At 51.1% G+C, this 19,311-nt stretch overlaps 1 protein-coding gene across 1 annotated transcript; it reads left to right on the top strand.

Annotated features, from left to right (window-relative positions):
* Positions 1-7,886: 7,886 nt before the first annotated feature.
* LOC102448469 (olfactory receptor 14A16-like) lies at positions 7,887-9,079 on the top strand. The gene has a single exon (XM_006117218.4). It carries the CDS (start codon positions 8,042-8,044, stop codon positions 9,077-9,079), a length of 1,038 nt encoding a protein of 345 aa, XP_006117280.4. The 5' UTR covers positions 7,887-8,041.
* The last annotated feature ends 10,232 nt before the right edge of the window (positions 9,080-19,311 follow it).

The raw sequence follows: 19,311 nt of genomic DNA, 5'->3' as shown, positions 1-19,311 counted from the left end.
TTTTTTACTCAGTTCAATTAATATTTTTCAGATTTCTCCAATGTATCTGCCCTGGGCTGGTTCTCACTGAACTAAAACTGGCTGGTATCTCTGGACTGGTGGAAGGGTGACATGGGGATGTTCCCAAATAAAAAGTTTGGTTTTGACACAATTCTTCTTTCAAGGCCCCTTGTTCTCTGCTGGGGGAAGAAAAATCCCCCCCCCCCATGAAGCTCTAAAAGGTGGAGTGAGTGATGTGACCAGTCCTGCAGCGTTCCCTTCGTAACTCGAATCTAGTATGAAATGGCCCCCAGCTAGCCGCCCCAAGTACATTGAATTGGAGTAACACACTCACCGTGCTGGGCTTCCTAGCCTGGGACCAGGATTCTCAGTCACTGCCCAGCCATGGACCAGCCAGCGGTGCCCTATGTGTGTTGCTTTTGCCTTGCCCCTCCAGCATATCTTAGAGCTGCTGGATTTCTCCAGTTCCTGGCAGGCAGGGACCTGCCCCACAGAGGGCTGCTCCCGGCTCCTCCTTAGGCCCAGCAGCAAGGGAGTAAAGAAGAGAAATCCCCCCCCCATGCTCTGAAACTGCTCCCGGCCGGCGCTCGCTGCAAACAGGGGCCCAGCTTGTCCTGGGGCTAAATAGCCGACTCTGGTCTCCAGGGCTGAGGTTGAGGTTGAGGATGAGGTTTAATAAACAGGATGAGGTTTAATAAAGAGAAATGCAAAGTGCTCCACTTAGGAAGGAACAATCAGTTCCATACATACAAGATGGGAAGCGACTGTCTAGGAAGGAGCATGGCGGAAAGGGATCTAGGGGTCATAGTGGACCACAAGTTGAATATGAGTCAACAGTGTGATGCTGTTGCAAAAAAAGCAAATATGATTCTAGGTTGTATCAACAGGTGTGTTGTAAGCAAAACTCGTGAAGTCATTCTGCCGCTCTACTCTGCACTAGTTAGGCCTCAGCTGGAGTACTGTGTCCAGTTCTGGGCACCACATTTCAAGAAAGATGTGGAGAAATTGGAAAGGGTACAGAGAAGAGCGACAAGAATGATTAAAGGTTTAGAGAACATGACCTATGAAGCCAGGCTTCATGAACTGGGCTTGTTTAGTTTGGAAAAAAGAAGATTAAGGGGGGACATGATAGCGGTTTTCAAATATCTAAAAGGGTGTCACAAGGAGGAAGGCGAAAATTTGTTCCTCTTGGTTTCTGAGGACAGGACAAGGAGTAATGGGCTTAAAGTGCAGCAGGGGAGGTTTAGATTGGACATTAGGAAAAAATTCCTAACTGTCAGGGTGGTCAAATATTGGAATAAATTGCCAAGGGAGGTGGTGGAATCTCCCTCTCTGGAGATATTTAAGAACAGGTTAGATAGACATCTGTCAGGGATGGTGTAGACGGAGCTTGATCCTGCCTTGAGGGCGGGGGGCTGGACTCGATGACCTCTCGAGGTCCCTTCCAGTCCTATTATTCTATGATTCTATGATTCTATGAGTAGCAAACCACCTGCCAGGCTGCTCCTGTTGCCCCTCAACCTCCGGGGGAACAGACGCATGTGCCCCGCTATGGCAGCAGCCTTGGAAGGACCCTGGCTCCAAACAGAGCCGGGCTGAAGCCCAAAGGGGAGGGAAGGAGATTGCTGAATGAACTCTGGGTGGGGTTCAAAAGCAACGCCCCAGGGATGCTCCAGAGGGGAGTCGTTTGGTCTCTCTCCAGGCTGGAGATGGACTTGGGCCTGGGGGCTCTGCACGGGAGGGGGAAGGAGCTGTGGGTCAGGTGGGGCTGTCGTCCATAATCCCAGTCAAGGGTAGGGTCCCAGGCAGAGACTGACACAATCCGGAGGGGAATGCCTGGCTCTGTGGCCAGGAGGGATTCCTTTCCTCAGCCGGGGATGCTGCTCCAAGAACATAAGAACATCAGAGCGGCCAGACTGGGTCAGACCAAAGGTCTGGTTCTTTTTTGAACCCTCTTAAAGTCCTGGTCTTCACCACATCCCCTGGCAAGGAGTTCCACAGGTTGACTGGGCACTGAGTGAAGACAAACTTCCTTGTGTTTGTTTTAAACCTGCTCCCTATTCATTTCATTTCATAAGCTTGTGAAGCTGGCTTCGAGGGGGGCTGGTCCAACATCCCACCATCTCTTCCAAACACAGAGACCCAGGTGAAGGGGCGGAATGGGTGGAAGTTGCCACGTGGACAAAGAAGAGAGAAGAGGGAGCACTCTGGGCTCTGAGTGGACGTTGTCTTGTGCTCCCATCCCTCTCTTGGGGTGGGACCTCTCCCCCTCAAACTGGGTCCGGGGTCACACCACTTCGCCTTCCAATCGTGATGTCTCCTGCCCTGGTTTCCACCTATGGGTCCTTCCATAGGAGCTGTGACCAGTAGTAAGTTGAGTGACTAGCCAGCCATGAAAAAAAAAATGGGGAACAATTTACTGACCAGCGTGGGACCAGGGCATCGCAGAAGAGAAAACACCGGCAATGAAACGACTGCAGGAGTTTTGCTGCAAAAAAGAAAACTCGCTTTGTCCTTAGGAAATATTGCAACAGCTTTATCATCCACAAAACCGTCAGACCAACAGAGTGTTTCTACCTTTGTTTGTTCCTTCATTCGTTTAAACAGAAGAACACAAAATGATATAAGCACCTGAGTGCCCGAATCAATGTATAGATGTAGCCCAGAAGGGATCTAAAAGAGACTCCGCCCCTTCTGGGTCACAATTAACAGGCCGATGATCAGGCTGGGCCAATGGTCACTGGGTGCTGGGCCATGCTCAAGGCACAAATAGTTAACAGGAGCTATGGGAGGAGCCCTCGCTCAGGGTGGGCCGACAAACAAGCAATTCACAAATGCCAGGCAGTGAGCCCAGGTCCCGGTTCAGGACGGAGTGTCAAGGCCCCCAGCACCGTGAGGAGCTGCTGCTGCAACCCCTGCCACCCTCTACCTCATCCCTGGCCCTCCTCCAGCAACTGGAGGGAGGCCAAGAGGCCAGGGGCAGCTAGGGCTGGTTGCAGCCAAAGAAGAGGGAACGCCCAAGAGGCTGGGGAGGAGAATGGGGGAGGACTGAGAGGTCCAGGCTGTGGCTGTGGGGGGAAGGCAAGAGGCCGGGGCTGGCATCCCCAGGGGCTGGTGTTACCTATGGCCCTCCACTCCCCAGTGGTTTCAAGGGGCTGAGATGCTGGGTCTGGTGTAGCCCCCAGTTACTGGCAGGAGAGCTGGGCTTGTTTGCCCCCAATGATAGCACAGGGGCACCACCCCCTAGCATGCCAAAAAAGGAGAGTCGGAGACTTCACAAAGACCACTAGTGACTTCACTTTGGCTGGTGATCTGTGCAAAATGTTGTGCCACTGTGCTATTAAATCCTTGCGAGAGAGGGACAGGTGTGTATCGAGAATGAGGGGAGTGAGGAGTAAATTCTGCTCTTATTTACACACGTATAATGCTAGATTAACCCATTTAAGTTCAGCGGCGCTAGTCCACATTTTGTAAAGAAGCTGAGGCTGCAATCACAGCACTGAAGGACATTTCAGATCTTGACATCTTCTCATAATTTTGTTTTATCCCTCAGAAATTGCAGATCCATGGAAGCCTGGAGCGTGTGCGGGACAGGGTCGGTTTTGATCACGATTGGATATTTTTAGCAGGATCAAATTCCTTAACAGATACCCACTTGACATTGCTCATTTGAAAAACAATACTGTCTGTGCCTTTGAAATGTCAGTTAATTGCCATTAAAGAAAACGTAGGAACACAGCAAAATCAAAAGGCATCTTAGCTCTGCGGCGGGGAACTCAGGTGGCCTGCTAGGATCAGCTGGACATGTCCTGGCTGGTCAATCTCCTCTCATTTGCGGTCTTGGACCCTGGTGGGACTGAGTCTCCTTTGGTCAAACTCAGTGGCCAACCACAATTGACTCTGTTAAAAAAATAAATAAATAAAATTTGCTTGCTTGAATATTTTCCCTGAGCCTGGATGGGAAAATATTTCAATATCATGAAAAGTTTCACAAAATAGGAAATTCCTTTTCCAACTGCTGCTACTCAGCAATAACTCACTAAGACATGCACTGTAATCGCTCCAATGGGAAGTGCCAGGAATGAGATTGGTTTCCAGAATGTGGAAAGGGAGGGGCAGAGACAGGAAGGACATGATACTCACAGTGACCACTAGGGTCAGCTTTCTAAGGGCCCACACGAGCGCCAGGCGTCCTTCTCTAGGGCTGCCTAGTTCTGCTCCTGAGGAAGCAATTTCTGGCTCAAGTACACGACGGGGTGTCGCGCCTCCCTTCGCAGCCCCATGTCTGCAGTGTCCATGAACACCAGAAAAGGCTTCTCAAAGCCGGGGTGGACCAGCAATGGGGCTCTGAGCAGGGCCTCCCTCAGTAAAGGGGTAAAACCCTCCATCCCAATGCAGACCTGGGCCTTCTTTTGATCTCATGAGGTCTTCTTCTGGACCTCCTTAGGTCTATTCCAGCTCTATGATTCTATGAGTCTTCTTGGTCTGGGGAACCAGCCAGTCTCTGATGGCCTCCTCCTTGGCCGGCTCAGGCTAAAAGGCAGGACCAGGAACTCATAGAGTCCCACAGGGGTGATAAATGCCGGTTTCAGCCTGGCATCAGGGGGCAACGGCACCTGCCAATGGCCGTTTGGGGGAGGCCCATGGTGGCTAATCACTCAACTTACTACTGGTCACAGCTCTCGCGGAAAGACCCACAGGTGAAAACCAGGGCAGGAGACATCATGGTTGGAAGGGGAAGTGTTGTGGTCCAGGATCCAGTCTGAGGGGGAGAATCACATGGTACCACCACAAGAGAAGGACGGGTGCACCTGACAACATCCACTCAGCACCCAGTGCTCAGAGCAAACCTTCTTTTTCCCTTCTGTGCTCCCTCTTCTCTCCTCTTTGTCCATGTGGAAACCTCCCCACATTCTGGCCCTGCACCCAGGTCTCTGTGTTCTAGACAAATGGTGGGAATATCTCCCGGCCTCCATTGAAGGCAGCCTCATTAGCTTAGCTAGTCTGTACCAAAGATACTGTCCCCTGCCTGGATAGTTGGACCCTATTTCTGCTCAGCAGCCCTTCTTCTTCTGGTGTGGAAAACGTGAATACGGTAAAGTGATTTACTTATTCCCACAGTACAAGAACTAGAGGTCACCAAAAGATTCAGAAAAGAGCAACAGAAATGACTGGAGGTCTGGAACAGATCCCATATGGAAAGAGATGAAAAAGACTGGGACGTTTCAGCTTGTGTGGGTATTTGGGTCCCAAAGAGATGAAAAAGACTGGGTATTTCAGCTTTGAAAAGAGGACGCTAAGGGGCGATATGAGAGAGGTCTGTAAAATCATGACTGGTGGGGAAAAAATGAATACGGAAAAGTTATTTACTTGTTCCCATAACATAAGAACTAGGGGGTCACCAAATGAAATTAATAGGGAAGTTTAAAACAAACAAAAGGAAGTTTTTCTTCATGTAGCGCACAGTCAACCTGTGGAACTCCTCGCCAGAGGATGTGGTGAAGACCAGGATTCTAACAGGGCTCAAAAAAGGGCTAGATAGAGTCATGGAGGTTGGGTCCATCAATGGCTAGTAGCCAGGATGGGTAGGAATGGTGTCCCTGGCCTCTGTTTCTCTGAAGGTGAATGACAGGGGAGGGATCACGTGAGAATTCCCTGTTGTGTTCCCTTCCTCTGGGGCACCTGGCATTGGCCACGGTGGGCAGACAGGACACTGGGCTGATGGACCTTTGGTCTGACCCATTATGGCTGCTCTTATTTTCTTCGAGCAGCATCCCAGGCTGAGGAAAGGAATCCCTCCTGGGCACAGAGCCAGGCATTCCCCTCCGGATTGTGTCAGTCTCTGCCTGGACCCTACCCCTGACTGGGATTATGGACGACAGCCCCACCTGTGCCCACAGCTCCTTCCCTCTCCCGTCCAGCTCTAGCCTGGAGAGAGGCCAAACGATTCCCCTCTGGAGCATCCCTGGGGCGTTGCTTTTGAACCCCACCCAGAGTTCATTCGGCAATCTCCTTCCCTCCCCTTTGGGATTCTCTGTTTGGAGCCAGGGTCCTTCCAGGGCTGCTGCCATTGCGGAGGACGTGGGGCTGCTCCCCTCGGGGGTTGAGAGGCGGCAGGAGCAGCCTGGCAGGGCGGTTTGCTGCGGGGGTGAGATCTCCCCACCCTGGAAACCCGAGTCGGCTATTTAGCCCTGGAAGTTGGGGCCATGTTTGCAGCCGGCCGGGAGCAGTTTCAGAGCAGGGAGGGGATTTCTCCTCTTTACTCCATCAACGCTGGGCCTGAGGAGGAGCCGGGAGTGGACGCAGCAGCTCACAAGACATGCTGGAGGGCAAAGTGACCACAATGGGGCATCGCTGGCCAGTCCATGGCTAGGCAGTGACTGAGAATCCTGGCGGTGAAATAGATCCCAGGCTAGGAAGCCCAGCACGGTGAGTGTGTTACTCCAATTCAATGTACTTAGGGGCGGCTAGCTGGGGTCGATTTCATACTAGACGCGAGTTACGAAGGGAACGCTGTGGGACTGTTCACAGCACTCACTCGACCATGTAGAGTTTCGCAGGGGACTTTACATTTTTTTGCCCCCAGCAGAGAACAAGGGGCCTTTTTACAGCAATTGTGTGATTTGGGAACATCTCCATGTCCCCCTTCTCCCCAGTTTTAGTTCAGGGAGAACCATCCCACAGCAGATTAATTGTGGAAACCTGAAGAACGTTGTTTCAATTGAGGAAAAAAATGTTCCGAATTTTCCAAGGCACATTTTGTGTTTTAAAACAACGAGTATTTCTGTGGCACCAGAGAGACTAAGGCAGATAGATAGATAGATAGATAGGAGAAGAGTGAATGGGATCTCTTTTAGCCCGGCCCACAGACACCGTGGAAATCGGTGGGTTTAGAATCGACATCTCTTACTTTAGCCTCTTCTCCTTTGTTCCACTCTGCTGCTGGCTACACACACACATGCTGTGAATGGGACACCGAACAGACACGTACTAACAGGCAACCAGCAGTTCCGTGGCACTTCAGAGATTAACCAAAATACAGAAAGGGGATCATGAGCTTTCGTGGGCAAAACCCACTTCCTCAAGTTACTGGGAGTGGAAATAACAATACCCAAGAGTCGTTGTCCATTGTAGGACCCATGTTAAATAGGTCAATTCAGTGGCTGGATGTGTCCCATACATGGCTTTTGATGTGGAAATGCGGTTGTTACAGGCAGGGGATACTGGCTTTGGAATGCGCTCATCAATTAATGTCTTTGTTCAAGCCCGGGGTAACGGTGTCACATCGGTAGATGAATTCCAGTTCAGCAGACCCTCTCTGTAACTGGCTGGTGACATGCCTTTGTAGAAGACTGGCTCATTTTAAATCCATGAGTGACCAGGCAAGTTAAAATGTTCCCGTTCCTGACATCTGATTTCTGTCCATTTCTCCTTTGTCGGAAAGACGGGCCAGTTCGGCCAATATGGCAGAAAGAGATTGCCGGCACTTGATGGCCTAGATCATTAGAAGATGGGCAGGTGTCTGAGCCTCTGATAGCATCACAGAACACTCGAATTGGAAAGGACCTCGAAAGGTCATTGAGTCCAGTCCCCTGCACTCACGGCAGGACCATCTAGACCATCCCCGACAAGTGTCTGTCTAAATTGCTTTTAAATATCTCCAGAGATGGAGATTCCTCAACCGTCCTAGGCAATATATTCTCTGATAGTTGGGAAGTTTTTTGTAATGTCCAACCTCAACCTCCCTTGCTGCAATTTAGGCTCATTGTTTCTTTTCCTATCCACAGTCCCACTGAGTGTAAGGGAGTGATACCGTTCACACCAGTGTGGTAATGCATCCGAGAAGTCCCCATGTAAGCAGTGGTGGAAGTCCTGGCAGAAGGAGAGGTTGGCTGGTGTCACCAACGTTTGTGTCTCTCACCTACGTAACAGGTGTTACTTCTCCCGCCTTGACTCTCCAAAGTCTGATAGTCTGCGCTTGTGGCGCTGACGCCTTCTTGTGCACATTGGGACGTGAGATTTTAGTGAGCCGGGAATCAGGATGGATCCCTTTGACATTCAAACCCTGACTCTGCCCATCTCCTTCCCTCCGCAGCCCTCACAGGACGATCTCAAGAAGAAAATGTCCAACGGAAGCACCGTGACCGAGTTCCTGCTCCTGGGCTTCTCTGACGTCCGGGAGCTGCAGATTTTGCACTTTGTGCTGTTTCTAGTGATATATCTGATAGGCTTGGTGGGGAACCTTCTCATCATCACAGTCGTAGCCCTCGACCACCGTCTGCACACCCCCATGTACTTCTTCCTGGGGAACCTGTCCATCCTAGACCTCGGCTTCATCTCCGTCACCGTCCCCAAATCCATGGCCAACTCCCTCCTGGACACTAGGTTGATTTCCTACCCTGCCTGTGTCTCCCAAGTGTTTCTATTCATGTTCTTTGGTACAGCTGATATCGGCATCTTGACCGTCATGGCCTACGACCGGTACGTGGCCATCTGCCACCCACTGCACTATGAACGAACAATGAACCGGAGAGCCTGTGTCCACATGGCTGCCAGCGCCTGGATCACTAGTTTGTTGTACTCTGCCCTGAACACTGGGAGCACGTTTGCCATCTCCTTCTGTGGCGGATATGTGGTGAATCTATTCTTTTGTGACATCCCCCAGCTGCTCAAGCTGGCCTGCCCGGACTCTGACCGTGGTGAAAACGGGGTTATAGTCTTTAGTGCCTGCTTAGTCTTCAGCTGCTTGGTCTTCATCATTGTGTCGTATGTTCAGATCTTCAGAGCGGTGCTGAGAATCCCCTCAGAGCAGGGCCGGCACAAAGCCTTCTCCACCTGCCTCCCCCACCTCACTGTGGTCTCCTTGTTTATTTTAACTGGTGCCTTTGCTCACCTGAAACCCACCTCCAGCACCACATCCCGCCTGGACCTCGCGGTGGACGTTTTCTATTCCGTGGTGCCTCCCGTGCTGAACCCCGTCATCTACAGCATGAGGAACAAGGAGATCAAAGCTGCCCTGTGGAAATTGACTGGGTGGAGATTATCCCTGGCACAGAAAATGTCCCTCTTACGCCTCTGATTTTAATTTCATCCTGTGTTTCTTTTTGAATAAATGAAATGATGAGAGTAATGTCTGCAGGAGAGCAGGGTTTGCCATCTTGCTATGCATAAAATTGTATTTGCAGTTGCAAAATGGAAACACCAGTCAAGTCAAAGGAGCAACCGTAAATGTATACCACTGTAAATAATATCATCTATCATCTATCTAATATCATCTATCTAATCTATCATCTATCTAATCTATCTATCTACTTCAGGATACTATAATGCATCCCAATGCTATCTGAGGACCTTGGATAGAAAATCAGTATCTGTAACAAGGTCTTAGTGGACCGCCTGGATCTTGAAGTAAATAAATGCAGTATCTGTGCAGTAGCTATTTTGTTTTTTTGCTTCTCCTTCATATTTCAGTGGGAAATTTTTTGAACGAGTAGGTTGGAGGGTGAGTTTGTTGCTTCCATCCGTTTGTTTTCGAGGTGGGGTTGTATGGGAGACGGTCAGTGTTCACTCAGGCAGCATGGTTAGTATTTTGTCCTGTACAGAGGTGCCTGGTTCACAGGTTACTCTTAGGTGACATAGAAACTTGGCCCTAAGATGCAACCGGGTTTGCTCCAATTGTACAGACAGAGACAAACACCTACAGGATCTAGACCAAGCATTCTTTAATCTAAAATAAAATCAAGCATTCTTAAAACTAAATTTTTTTCCAGCAACCACACAGAGCACCTCTGTCCTATTCATCCTGGTACGCAGCCTTGTAATCAACTTCGGTGCCAGCTCTGTCCACACATCTGCACAAGCCACATCATCCCAGGGCCTAATCACAAAAACCACCAGATCAGAGGCTCATACAACGGCACAGACACGAATGTGACACGTGCCATCAACGTGAACACAGAAACCCGTTGGGAACCATTTTAACTTGCCCGGGTGCTCGCTAATGCATCTCAAACCACCATGAAAGAGAAGCTGCAGAACTTAATTTCATTTCCAAGTTTTATTCCTATAACTGAGGTTTAAACAAAGACCTTAAGTGGATTACCCGCTACATACCACACCCTAATGACATAAACAGCCAAACACCAGGTACTTAAGAGTACTTAGAACCCTCTCTATCAGCTTCATTTTGCTTGGACAATCTAACTGAGTAGTCTTTTCCCATGTTTTCGCCTTTCCTTTCCGTCCCCATCCCCTCTCTTTCTCTGCTATTGATTTGGAACCTGGACGCCTTAAACTCCATTATCTGAAGAAGTGGGTTGTGCCCACGAAAGCTCATGATGCCACATGCAGGAGGGTCTCAACTTGCAACGCGATTGGTTTTTGAGGAAGTGTTGCAAGTTGGGGGTGTCATAACTTGAACCCGCATTGATGGTAGATGCCATACGCCACCGTCAATGTGGGCCGAGGACATAAGTCGGGGGTGTCTGGCCCCTTCCGCATTTACAAAAATAGTTGTAAGTGCAGGGGGTCGGAACTCGCGTGGGTGCATCTCGGGGGCCTCCTGGACATTTTTTTTAGTCTCTACGGTGCTGCAGGACTATTAATTGTTTTGTGAGTTTTTTCAATCTGAGTCCAGGCCTGTCCCACTGTCCTCGCACAAACAAATCAAATTTGGTAGGCAGCTTCCTCTTCTCTTAGCTGAAAGCAAGGTCGGGGTGCGGTTGTGCAAGAGCAATGAGAAGTGCCTGGAATGGGATTGTTTTCCATCACATGGAAAGGCAGGGGGGTGACCAGAGGAACAGCGATACTGCAGAGAGAGCACAGGGACTGGCCACACCAGCAAGAGAGTGGCCAACTGGGCATCAAGCTTTCCACGTTGCCAGCCCCTGGAGCCCCACTGCTCCAAACTGTGCAGGAAGGGGTGGGGCTTGGGAAGCACCCCACCCATTGGTCATGCTAGAAGCCCTGCATACTGGTCCTGCCACCAAAACCTCTGTCCCCAGGAGACCCTCCAGCCAGGTCCCCATGAGGGACACTCCCCGCCGAAGGAGGGGCTGGGAATCATGGCTCACCTTCCCTGACCTTGCTTTGAGTGAGGGTAAGAGGAAGCTGCACCCCAAATATGGTTTGGTTGTGCCAGGAGGATGGGATGTGCCTGGAATCCGAGTGTGTTCCACAACAGGGAAAGGGAGGGGGTTGATAGCTGGGACAGTTACACTGGAGAATGACCACAGGGGGCAGGGAACGGGAGGCTCAGGGCAGTGGGCTGGGAGTGGGGGAACTCAGGACAGGAGTGTGGGGGGGTTAAGGGCAGGGGTCCTGGAGGTGTGCCGGGGCTGAGGGCAGGGGCTGGCAGGCTGGGAAGTTGGGGGTCTTACTAAGGTCACCTGTGGCAATGACGCTGGCGTGGCTCTGGCAGCTGTTCCTCGCGGAGGGGCAGGGCTGTGCAGACCAGCCTCTGCCTCTGCCTCTGCCTCTGCCTCTGTCTTCTCTCGGGCTGGGGCTGGGGCTGCACTGCCCTGCTGCAGGTGTCCCCTGTGGGGCCACAGTGGAAGGGACGGCACTTCTCGGGTGGGAGACAGCACCAAGGCCATGCAGCTGTGGCCCCTAGAAGGAGCTTCCACCATGCTCAGCCCTGCTAAGCCCCCCGAACCTCCAATCCCCTCTTGATACCCCTGCCCTCACTCACACCCTTCACCCCTGCTGTAGACCCCCCCACACACACCTCCCAGCTCCTGCCCTCACTCCTCCAGACCTGCCCCATACCCCTGCTGTGCCCTCCCCAAAGTCTTCCCTGATTCCTCCAAACCAACCTGAAACCTGCATCCTTCCCCAACCCTTACTATCTAGTCCGTACTAGCGTCCATTTAAAAATGGCGGCCCCCGGCTTTATGCAAATGAAAAGAGAACAGTTAGAGGAATAAGATCTCAGTGAGCAGGACCGTTTGTCCTAACAAACTGAAGGACGACCTTTGTCTACCTACCACTGAGGACCTCCATCAACAGCTCAAAACCCTGACCGCCCTGCTCACTGAATTTATGACAAGTAAGACGCCTCAGAGGTCACCTAGCGATATTCTTCCACCAACGTTGACAGAAAGGAAGTACCCTCCTTTTCACCCAGGGAGAAGGGACCCCAACAGAGACCCTGTAAAGAAAACCTTGGTGACCCTCCCAGGGAACAAGAGATTCTGCTACCGATGTGGCGAGGATGGGCACATTTCCACCCAGCGTGACAACCCTAGGAACGAAGAGAAGGTAGCGCAACGAAAAAGGGAGCTACAGGGAAACTCCCAAGGATCCCAGTAATGGAGCATACTGGGAGCCATTCCAGTCAGAGCTCCTCTAAGCTGTGTTATGAACAGCCTTCCTGGAGCCCGTTCCCAGAAGGATTGATAGGCCCAGCAGCGGTAGTTAATGTGATGGTAGAAGGGATTCCCTGTAGGGCCCTGCTGGACAGTGGATCTCAGGTCACCATCATTACTAGAGAATTCCATCGACAATTCCTCCCTCAAGTGAAGATCTATCCTCTAGAACCGTGGTCACCAACAGGTCGATCGCGAGCTACTGGTCGATCTCGAGGCCTCAACCAGTAGCTCGTGAGGCGTCCTGTCCGCCCCGCCCCCATTTCCCTCCCACCTCCCAGAAGCCCCACTACTTACCTCAAGAAGTAGTGTCGGCTTCAGAAGTCCCGCAGCTTAGCGCCACTTCTGGCAATGCCAGAAGTGTGCTTAGCTGCTCTGCTGGCCCCCTGCACCGCACAGCAGGGATGAGTCAGCCCCGCGGGAGGCGTGCAGGGGGCTTCCGGCGCACACTGGGGGTTGGCCCCGGGGCAGGTGTTTGTGCGGGGCTTCCCGGCACAGGAGGGTTGGCGCGGGGACAGGCGCGTGCGGGGCTTCCCTGCGTGAGCTGGGGGGGTCGGCCCCATGGGCAGGCACGTGCGTGGGGCTTTCCTGCATGGGGGCCGAGGGGGGAGAGTTGGGTCCGGGGCAGGCGCGCGCGTGGCTTCCCTGCGCTGGTAGGAGGGTCGGCTTCCTGGGCAGGTGCGTGTGCACAGGGCTTCCCTGCATGGGGGGGGGGGGGTCAGCCCTGGGGCAGGCGTGCACTGGTTTCCCGGGGGGGGGAGAATGCTGGGAGGAGGGAGATGCAGGGGACTCCCTGCCTCCACTGGCACCCCACTCCCCAGCCCCCACTACCGAGTCACAGAACGCTGTCCCCAGCCACAGAACTCGGTCCCCATTCCTGTCCCCTCTCCTCGAACGCTGTCCCCACTCTCCTGTCCCCAGCTACAGAACTCGGTCCCTATTTCCGTCCCCTCTCCTTGAACTCTGTCCCCACTGGCACTCTGTCGTCTGCCCTCCCAGCACCCTGTTCCCTCTCCTCTGCCCCCGGCCGCAGAACTCTGTCCCCACAAAATGTATAATTATAAACGCTTCATTTTAGATTTAAATAGCATGAATAAGAAACAGACCATTTATTTCATAACTATAAACACGTGATTTTAATTGTATGTATTGCATAATTTAAAAATAAACTGTTTATCAGAGTGTGTAAGTAAGGGCTGGGGATAGCAAGTGATGGACAGGAGGAGAATAGAGAGGGCGGGGCTTCAAGGAAGGGGCGGGGCGATAGATCTTCGCCTGTTCTGAGATTTAAAAAGTGATCTTGGATGTAAAAAGGTTGGAGACCACTGCTCTAGAAGGATTGGCAATATGGGGCCGTAGCAATGCTAATTACCCATACGATGGATATGTACTAGTGACTCTACGTTTTCCTGCAGAACTGGCTGGCTGTCTCCAGGATTGTGATACTCTGGCTTTGATTTGTCCTGAGACACAAAATTCTGATGGCATTCCCATCTTGATTGGAACCAATAGCAATACGTTCCAGTCTTTGGCCACACTTTGTGGTCGTTTGGGCCAGAAGACCCCAGATGTGGTTTGCCCTCCATGGAGAGAACCGACCCTGGGCTCATCCACGATGCCCTCTGACCATGATAGCTCTGTCGATGAATCACTAGGGAAAGTTATAAGAGTATCCAAAGCTGTGGCGACTGATCCCGAGAAAATTGAGGCATTAACCACCTGGCCTATACCCAAAGACCTGAAAGCTTTACAGTCTTTCCTAGGCTTCTGTGGATGTTACCGCCATTGTGAGACCTCTCACCAATTTGACAAGGGGATACCCCCCAACGTGGAAGAGATCGCCCCAAGATAAGCTTGCAAGTCCTAATGAGAGGCATTTCAAGGTGAATGAACCATTTGGAGACCATTGGACTGAGGAATGCAACAATGCTTTCCATGCCCTTATTGAGAAACAAACCACTGCACCAGTGTTAACCTTTGCAGACCCTACCAAGCCCTGTGAGCTGCACGTAGATGCCAGTCTTGATGGATTAGGAGCAGTTCTCTATCAGAATTATGAGAATCAATGGAAACCTGTGGCGTTTGTCAGTCGAGGGCTGACTGCCTCTGAAAGACACGATCCCGTGCACAAACTTGAGTTTTTAGCTCTCAAAGGGGCTGTTGTGGGCTAACTTCATGATTAACTATACGGAGCGACCTTTGTAGTAAAAACAGATAATAACCCACTTACTTATGTGCGGACCACGGCTAAACTAGATGCTACTGGTCAGCGATGGATGGCAGCCTTGGCTGCTTATGATTTTAAGCTGCAGCACCATTCGGGTCAAACCAATGCAGACGCAGATGCATTGTCCCATCGTCCTCATAACCCGCTCGAGGAAGAGTCTGAGTGGATGGAGATACCGTCGCCTGCTGTTCGTGCCACCTGCAAGGCCGTAATAGGAAAAGTGCAGTCCCCTTATGTAAATGAGGAGAGATATGCTGACACACTGGGCTTGTCTGAGAAGGCTATACTTACCATTTATGCAAACCTCGTTGGGCTAAAGACTTTTGAATTGCTCCAGTTAACTCCGACTGAATTGAGAAGAGCTCAGCAGAAAGATTCAAATATTGGACCTGTGCTGGAAGCTGTAGAAAAGGATGAAAAACCCATCTCTAAGGCTAACTTTTCCCCCGGCACAATTCTTCTCTTAAAAGAGTGGGATCGTTTAGTGATTAACAAAGGTTTGTTATTCCGGAGCATCCAGACTGTAAGGAGCCATGTGCGGAAACAACTGGTCTTACCCCAGGAATACCAGGAGATGGTGTTGAAGTCTCTGCACGATGATCATGGTCACTTGGGCGTAGATAAGACTTTGGAACTGGTCAGAGACTGGTTTTATTGGCTCAAAATGACAGCATCTGTGGAAGACCACTGCAAAGGGTGCTCTCGGTGTGTTAAGCGGAAGACCCTGACAAAAAAGGCAGCGGCTATGGTGAACATCACTACAGATGCACCCATGCAATTGACTTTTTGTAATTTGGAGCCTGATAGAAAGAACCACTCCAGTATACTTGTAGTTCCTGACCATTTTACAAGGTATTCCCAAGCATATCCCACAAAAGACCAAAAAGCCAGTACAGTGGCCAAAATTTGATGGGGCAAATTCTTTGTACATTATGGTTTCCCTGCCCGAATCCATTCTGACCAGGGAAGAGATTTTGAGAGCAGACTAATTCATGAACTTACAAAACCCTGGGAATAAGGAAGTCCAGAACCACTCCTTACCATCCCCGGGGAGATCCACAACCGGAGAGATTCAACCGGACTTTGCTAAACATGTTGGGAACACTACATCCATCCCAAAAGCCCAGATGGAGTGAGCATGTCAGTTACCTTGTGCATGCTTATAACTGCACTAAAAACGAGTCCACTGGATTTTCGCCTTATTATTTAATGTGTGGTAGAGAAGCAAGGCTACCAATTGACTTATGTTTTGGGATATCCTCTGATGAAGCTAGCGAAACAACTTATCTCCAGTACATTCAGAGTCTCAGAGTCATTTATTTCAATACAGTAAGAATGTTATTCATGTAAATTGAATAACAATTTAATGTTTTCAATTAATATTGTATGTGGACACAGCAATACCTACTTATTGGCTAATAATATTTATTGTCAACTAAACAATGTATACTATTGCCTGATGAAAAGGACCCTGCATGTTTGCGCTGTGGTTAAATGACCCTTGCCGAGGACGGCAAGAACTTTCGCCCAGGGAGAGTGTAACCCCCAAGGAGATGACTTAGATTCCCGGGGCTTTGTCTGCCAGCAGCTCAGGGACAGGCTCTGAGTTTGCCTTGGCTCCCCCTCCCTACCAGGGCCAGAGTCTGCCTGGCAACCCATAGGGAGTGAGATGCCCCTGCCAGGGCGTTCAGGAGGGGAAGGAGAGGCCATTGTTGAGGGGAGTCTGGAGCCAGCAGGGCCAGGGGAAGGCTGGCTGGGTGGGAGCTAGTGAGCCCCAGGCCTGCATGCAGGGTTCCCCTGAGAACTGGCCTCTAGGGACCTGATGGCAGGATCCCTCAGCTGGGTTTTATGTCTCCACTGTTGATTCCCAGTTTGTGGAGTTTGCTGGGAGGCTTCCCCAGCCAGGCTGAGTTGGCTCCCGCTCCCTGGGTGAGACCAGTCACCGCATGGTCAGTCGGCTCTATCTGCTAGTTCAGGCCTGCTGTGTGGGTCTGAATGCTGGGCTGGGAGGGTATAGTTTGAATTTTGGTGCAGCTGTGTGGCCTGCACCCCTTCGCGGTGAGGGGAAATTCCGGGACTGAAGCAGCCTGATTCCTGCCTGAAGACCCTCAAAATAGTGTTTTACCCTGTCCTGTTATATTTGTCTCCGTTATATTCGTCTCCTGTTTAATATACTTGGCTGTGTCTACGTTGGCACCCCTTTCGGAAAAGGGATGCTAATGTAGCACGTTGGAATAGGCAAATCCGCGGGGGATTTAAATATCCCCCGCGGCATTTGCATTAACATGGCTGCCGCTTTTTTCCGGCTTGGGGAAAGTCTAGACGTTATTCTCCGGAAAATAAAGCCTTTTCCGGAAAAAAGCGCTGAGGGTTGGGGTAACGGGTTAGGGTGCACGAGGGAATGTGGGGTATGGGCTCTGGGAGGGAGTTGAGGGTTGGGGTAACGGGCTAGGGTGCACGAAGGAATGTGGGGTATGGGCTCTGGGAGGGAGTTGAGGGTTGGGGTAACGGGCTAGGGTGCACGAGGGAATGTGGGGTATGGGCTCTGGGAGGGAGTTTAGATGGGGGCGTTTCTAAGCACCGAGGCGGAGGATTAGGGTGCAGGAAGGGGAGCAAGAAGGGAGTGCCAGCCAGGCAGCACTTACCTCAGGTAGCTCCCGGAAAAGCCACCATGCCACGTCCTAGGCTCAAGGGTGGCCAGGCAGCTCTGCATGCTGCCGCTGCGCACAGGCACTGCCTTCAAAGCTCCCTCCCAGGGGCTGTGATTACAAGGCAAAGGGGACTGCGGTCTGAGCCCTCGTGACAGGGTGCGCACCGAAAGCTCCCGAGCCGTACCTGAGCCTAGGCACCGGACATGCTGCTGCTTGATTGTGGATGCCACACAGGCCTTGCCTGCTCTGCTGCGCCACCAGACTTTTAGTAGCCGAAAATCTTCCAGACGGTTTTCAGTAGTTTCTGTGGGAGACCAAAATTAATTCTGGGAGATTTCCAGCGAATCCAGGAGGGTTGGCAAACCTAGAGAAAAAGGAAACTCCTCTGGCTCTCGCTCCCTGTGCAGCCAGAGAAGGTATCAGGCCCCTAACTGATCGCTTTGTGCTACAATGAATCCCTAGCTATGACAACCAAGTAGTTTTGATTAGCACAGCTTTGTCAGAGTGAGGGTCTACACCATATTTCTCCCAAGTCGTGGATTTAACGTGCCTCTGCAGAGCCCTCACATGCTTGTACATGCCCATGCATCCCGCCCAGAATCTTTGTCTTCTGACAGTGCCTGGTACCAGATAAGTCAGAGAGACTGAAGAGAACAGAATCCATTTCCTGTTTGCCAGGCACAGCTAATAATAGCCAAAGCTTTAGGGACACCTGCAGCGTGCGGTTAGATCTCTGACCATGTTGGCTAATAGTTACAGTATTCAAACTGTTCTTGCTGATATCCAGCAGTGCTGTGGCACAGGATGTGGATCGTGTTCCTGCTATCTTCCTGTTATCTCTCAAAATCAACTGCATTGTGATCTTCAAATAGCCATGTGCCATTTTACAACTTCCCTTTTATTTAGGAAACGCACTAGTACAAACGTTTACTCATTTCATGGGATATAGTTTTGCAAGTGTTGTTAAAGATCCAAACTCAGGGATCAGGAACCTTTGCTGGCTCAGGGGCAGCAGACCCACAGAAAAGTCGGTCAGGGGCTGTACACGAGTGAGAAGCACAACAAAAGAAGGCCACTCTAAGAGTCGCACAAAAGGGCTTATTCCTGAGCGGGAAAGCGTCAGAGCTCGGCTGCAAGGAGCCCCGATTTCTTACATGAGAAGATAAGTTTACTTGCACAAGAACACGCAGCCAGTGTACACAGACGGCAAGTTTTCGCGCAAGAGCAGCCGCTTTTGCGCAAGATCGCATCAGTGTAGACACACCCGGGCTGCTCCCACTGGGTACTCTGGCCCACCACCAGCAGGATCTCCTCCGGCCCATCCAGTGCCTGTAGTGGGGAGGGGAGAAAGAAGTAGGTTGGTAGGCAGAGGCTGCTTTGGCATGGGGGAACTACAGACAGAGGCTGTTTCCTTGGGCTGGGAAACCCATGAAGAGAGGGGCCATGTCTCCACTGGCGTGTCCTCATGCACAAACTCTTCCAGACGAGAGCGTCTACACCGGCATGTGCTTTTCCGCAAGAGATACGCGCAACAGCATCCAAGCCATTTTACCCATCGGGCTTCCTTGCACAAGAAATTCATGTTCCTGTCTACACTGGCCTTTTGGGCAAGAACAATTGTGCAAAAGGGATATTGCTGAGCAGAAGCGTCAGAGTTCTGGCGCAAGAAGCCCTGATTTCATACATTAGAACGTCAGTTTACTTGCACAGCAACAGGCAGCCAGTGTAGACACAGCCAGGCTGTTTCCACAGGGTACTCTGGCCCATCACCAGCAGGGCTGCTCCAGCCCATCCAGAGCAGGCAGTGCCTGTCGTGGGGAGAGGAGACAGAAGTAGGCTGGTAGGCAGAGGCTGCTTTGGCTAAGCGGGATTATTTGAGATTTTCGGTCCAAATTTCTTCCAAATGACAGTTTTCAATTCAGAAAATGGTTTTTCAATCCAGGAAAAGCTGCGCGCTGCCAAACTGTATGGGACCTAGCTGAATGTGCCTTACCTAACTTCTCAGGAACACATTTCAGGGTGTAATTCAGCCCAAGTTGAAAATATTTAAAATGGAAGTGTCATAAAT

This window comes from Pelodiscus sinensis, chromosome 30, assembly GCF_052426305.1.
Source record: "Pelodiscus sinensis isolate ZL-2025 chromosome 30, ASM5242630v1, whole genome shotgun sequence".
In the NCBI taxonomy this organism is placed as follows: Eukaryota; Metazoa; Chordata; order Testudines; family Trionychidae; genus Pelodiscus; species Pelodiscus sinensis.
Note: the sequence above shows the minus strand (reverse complement) of the source record. Positions and strands in the feature narration are given on the sequence as shown.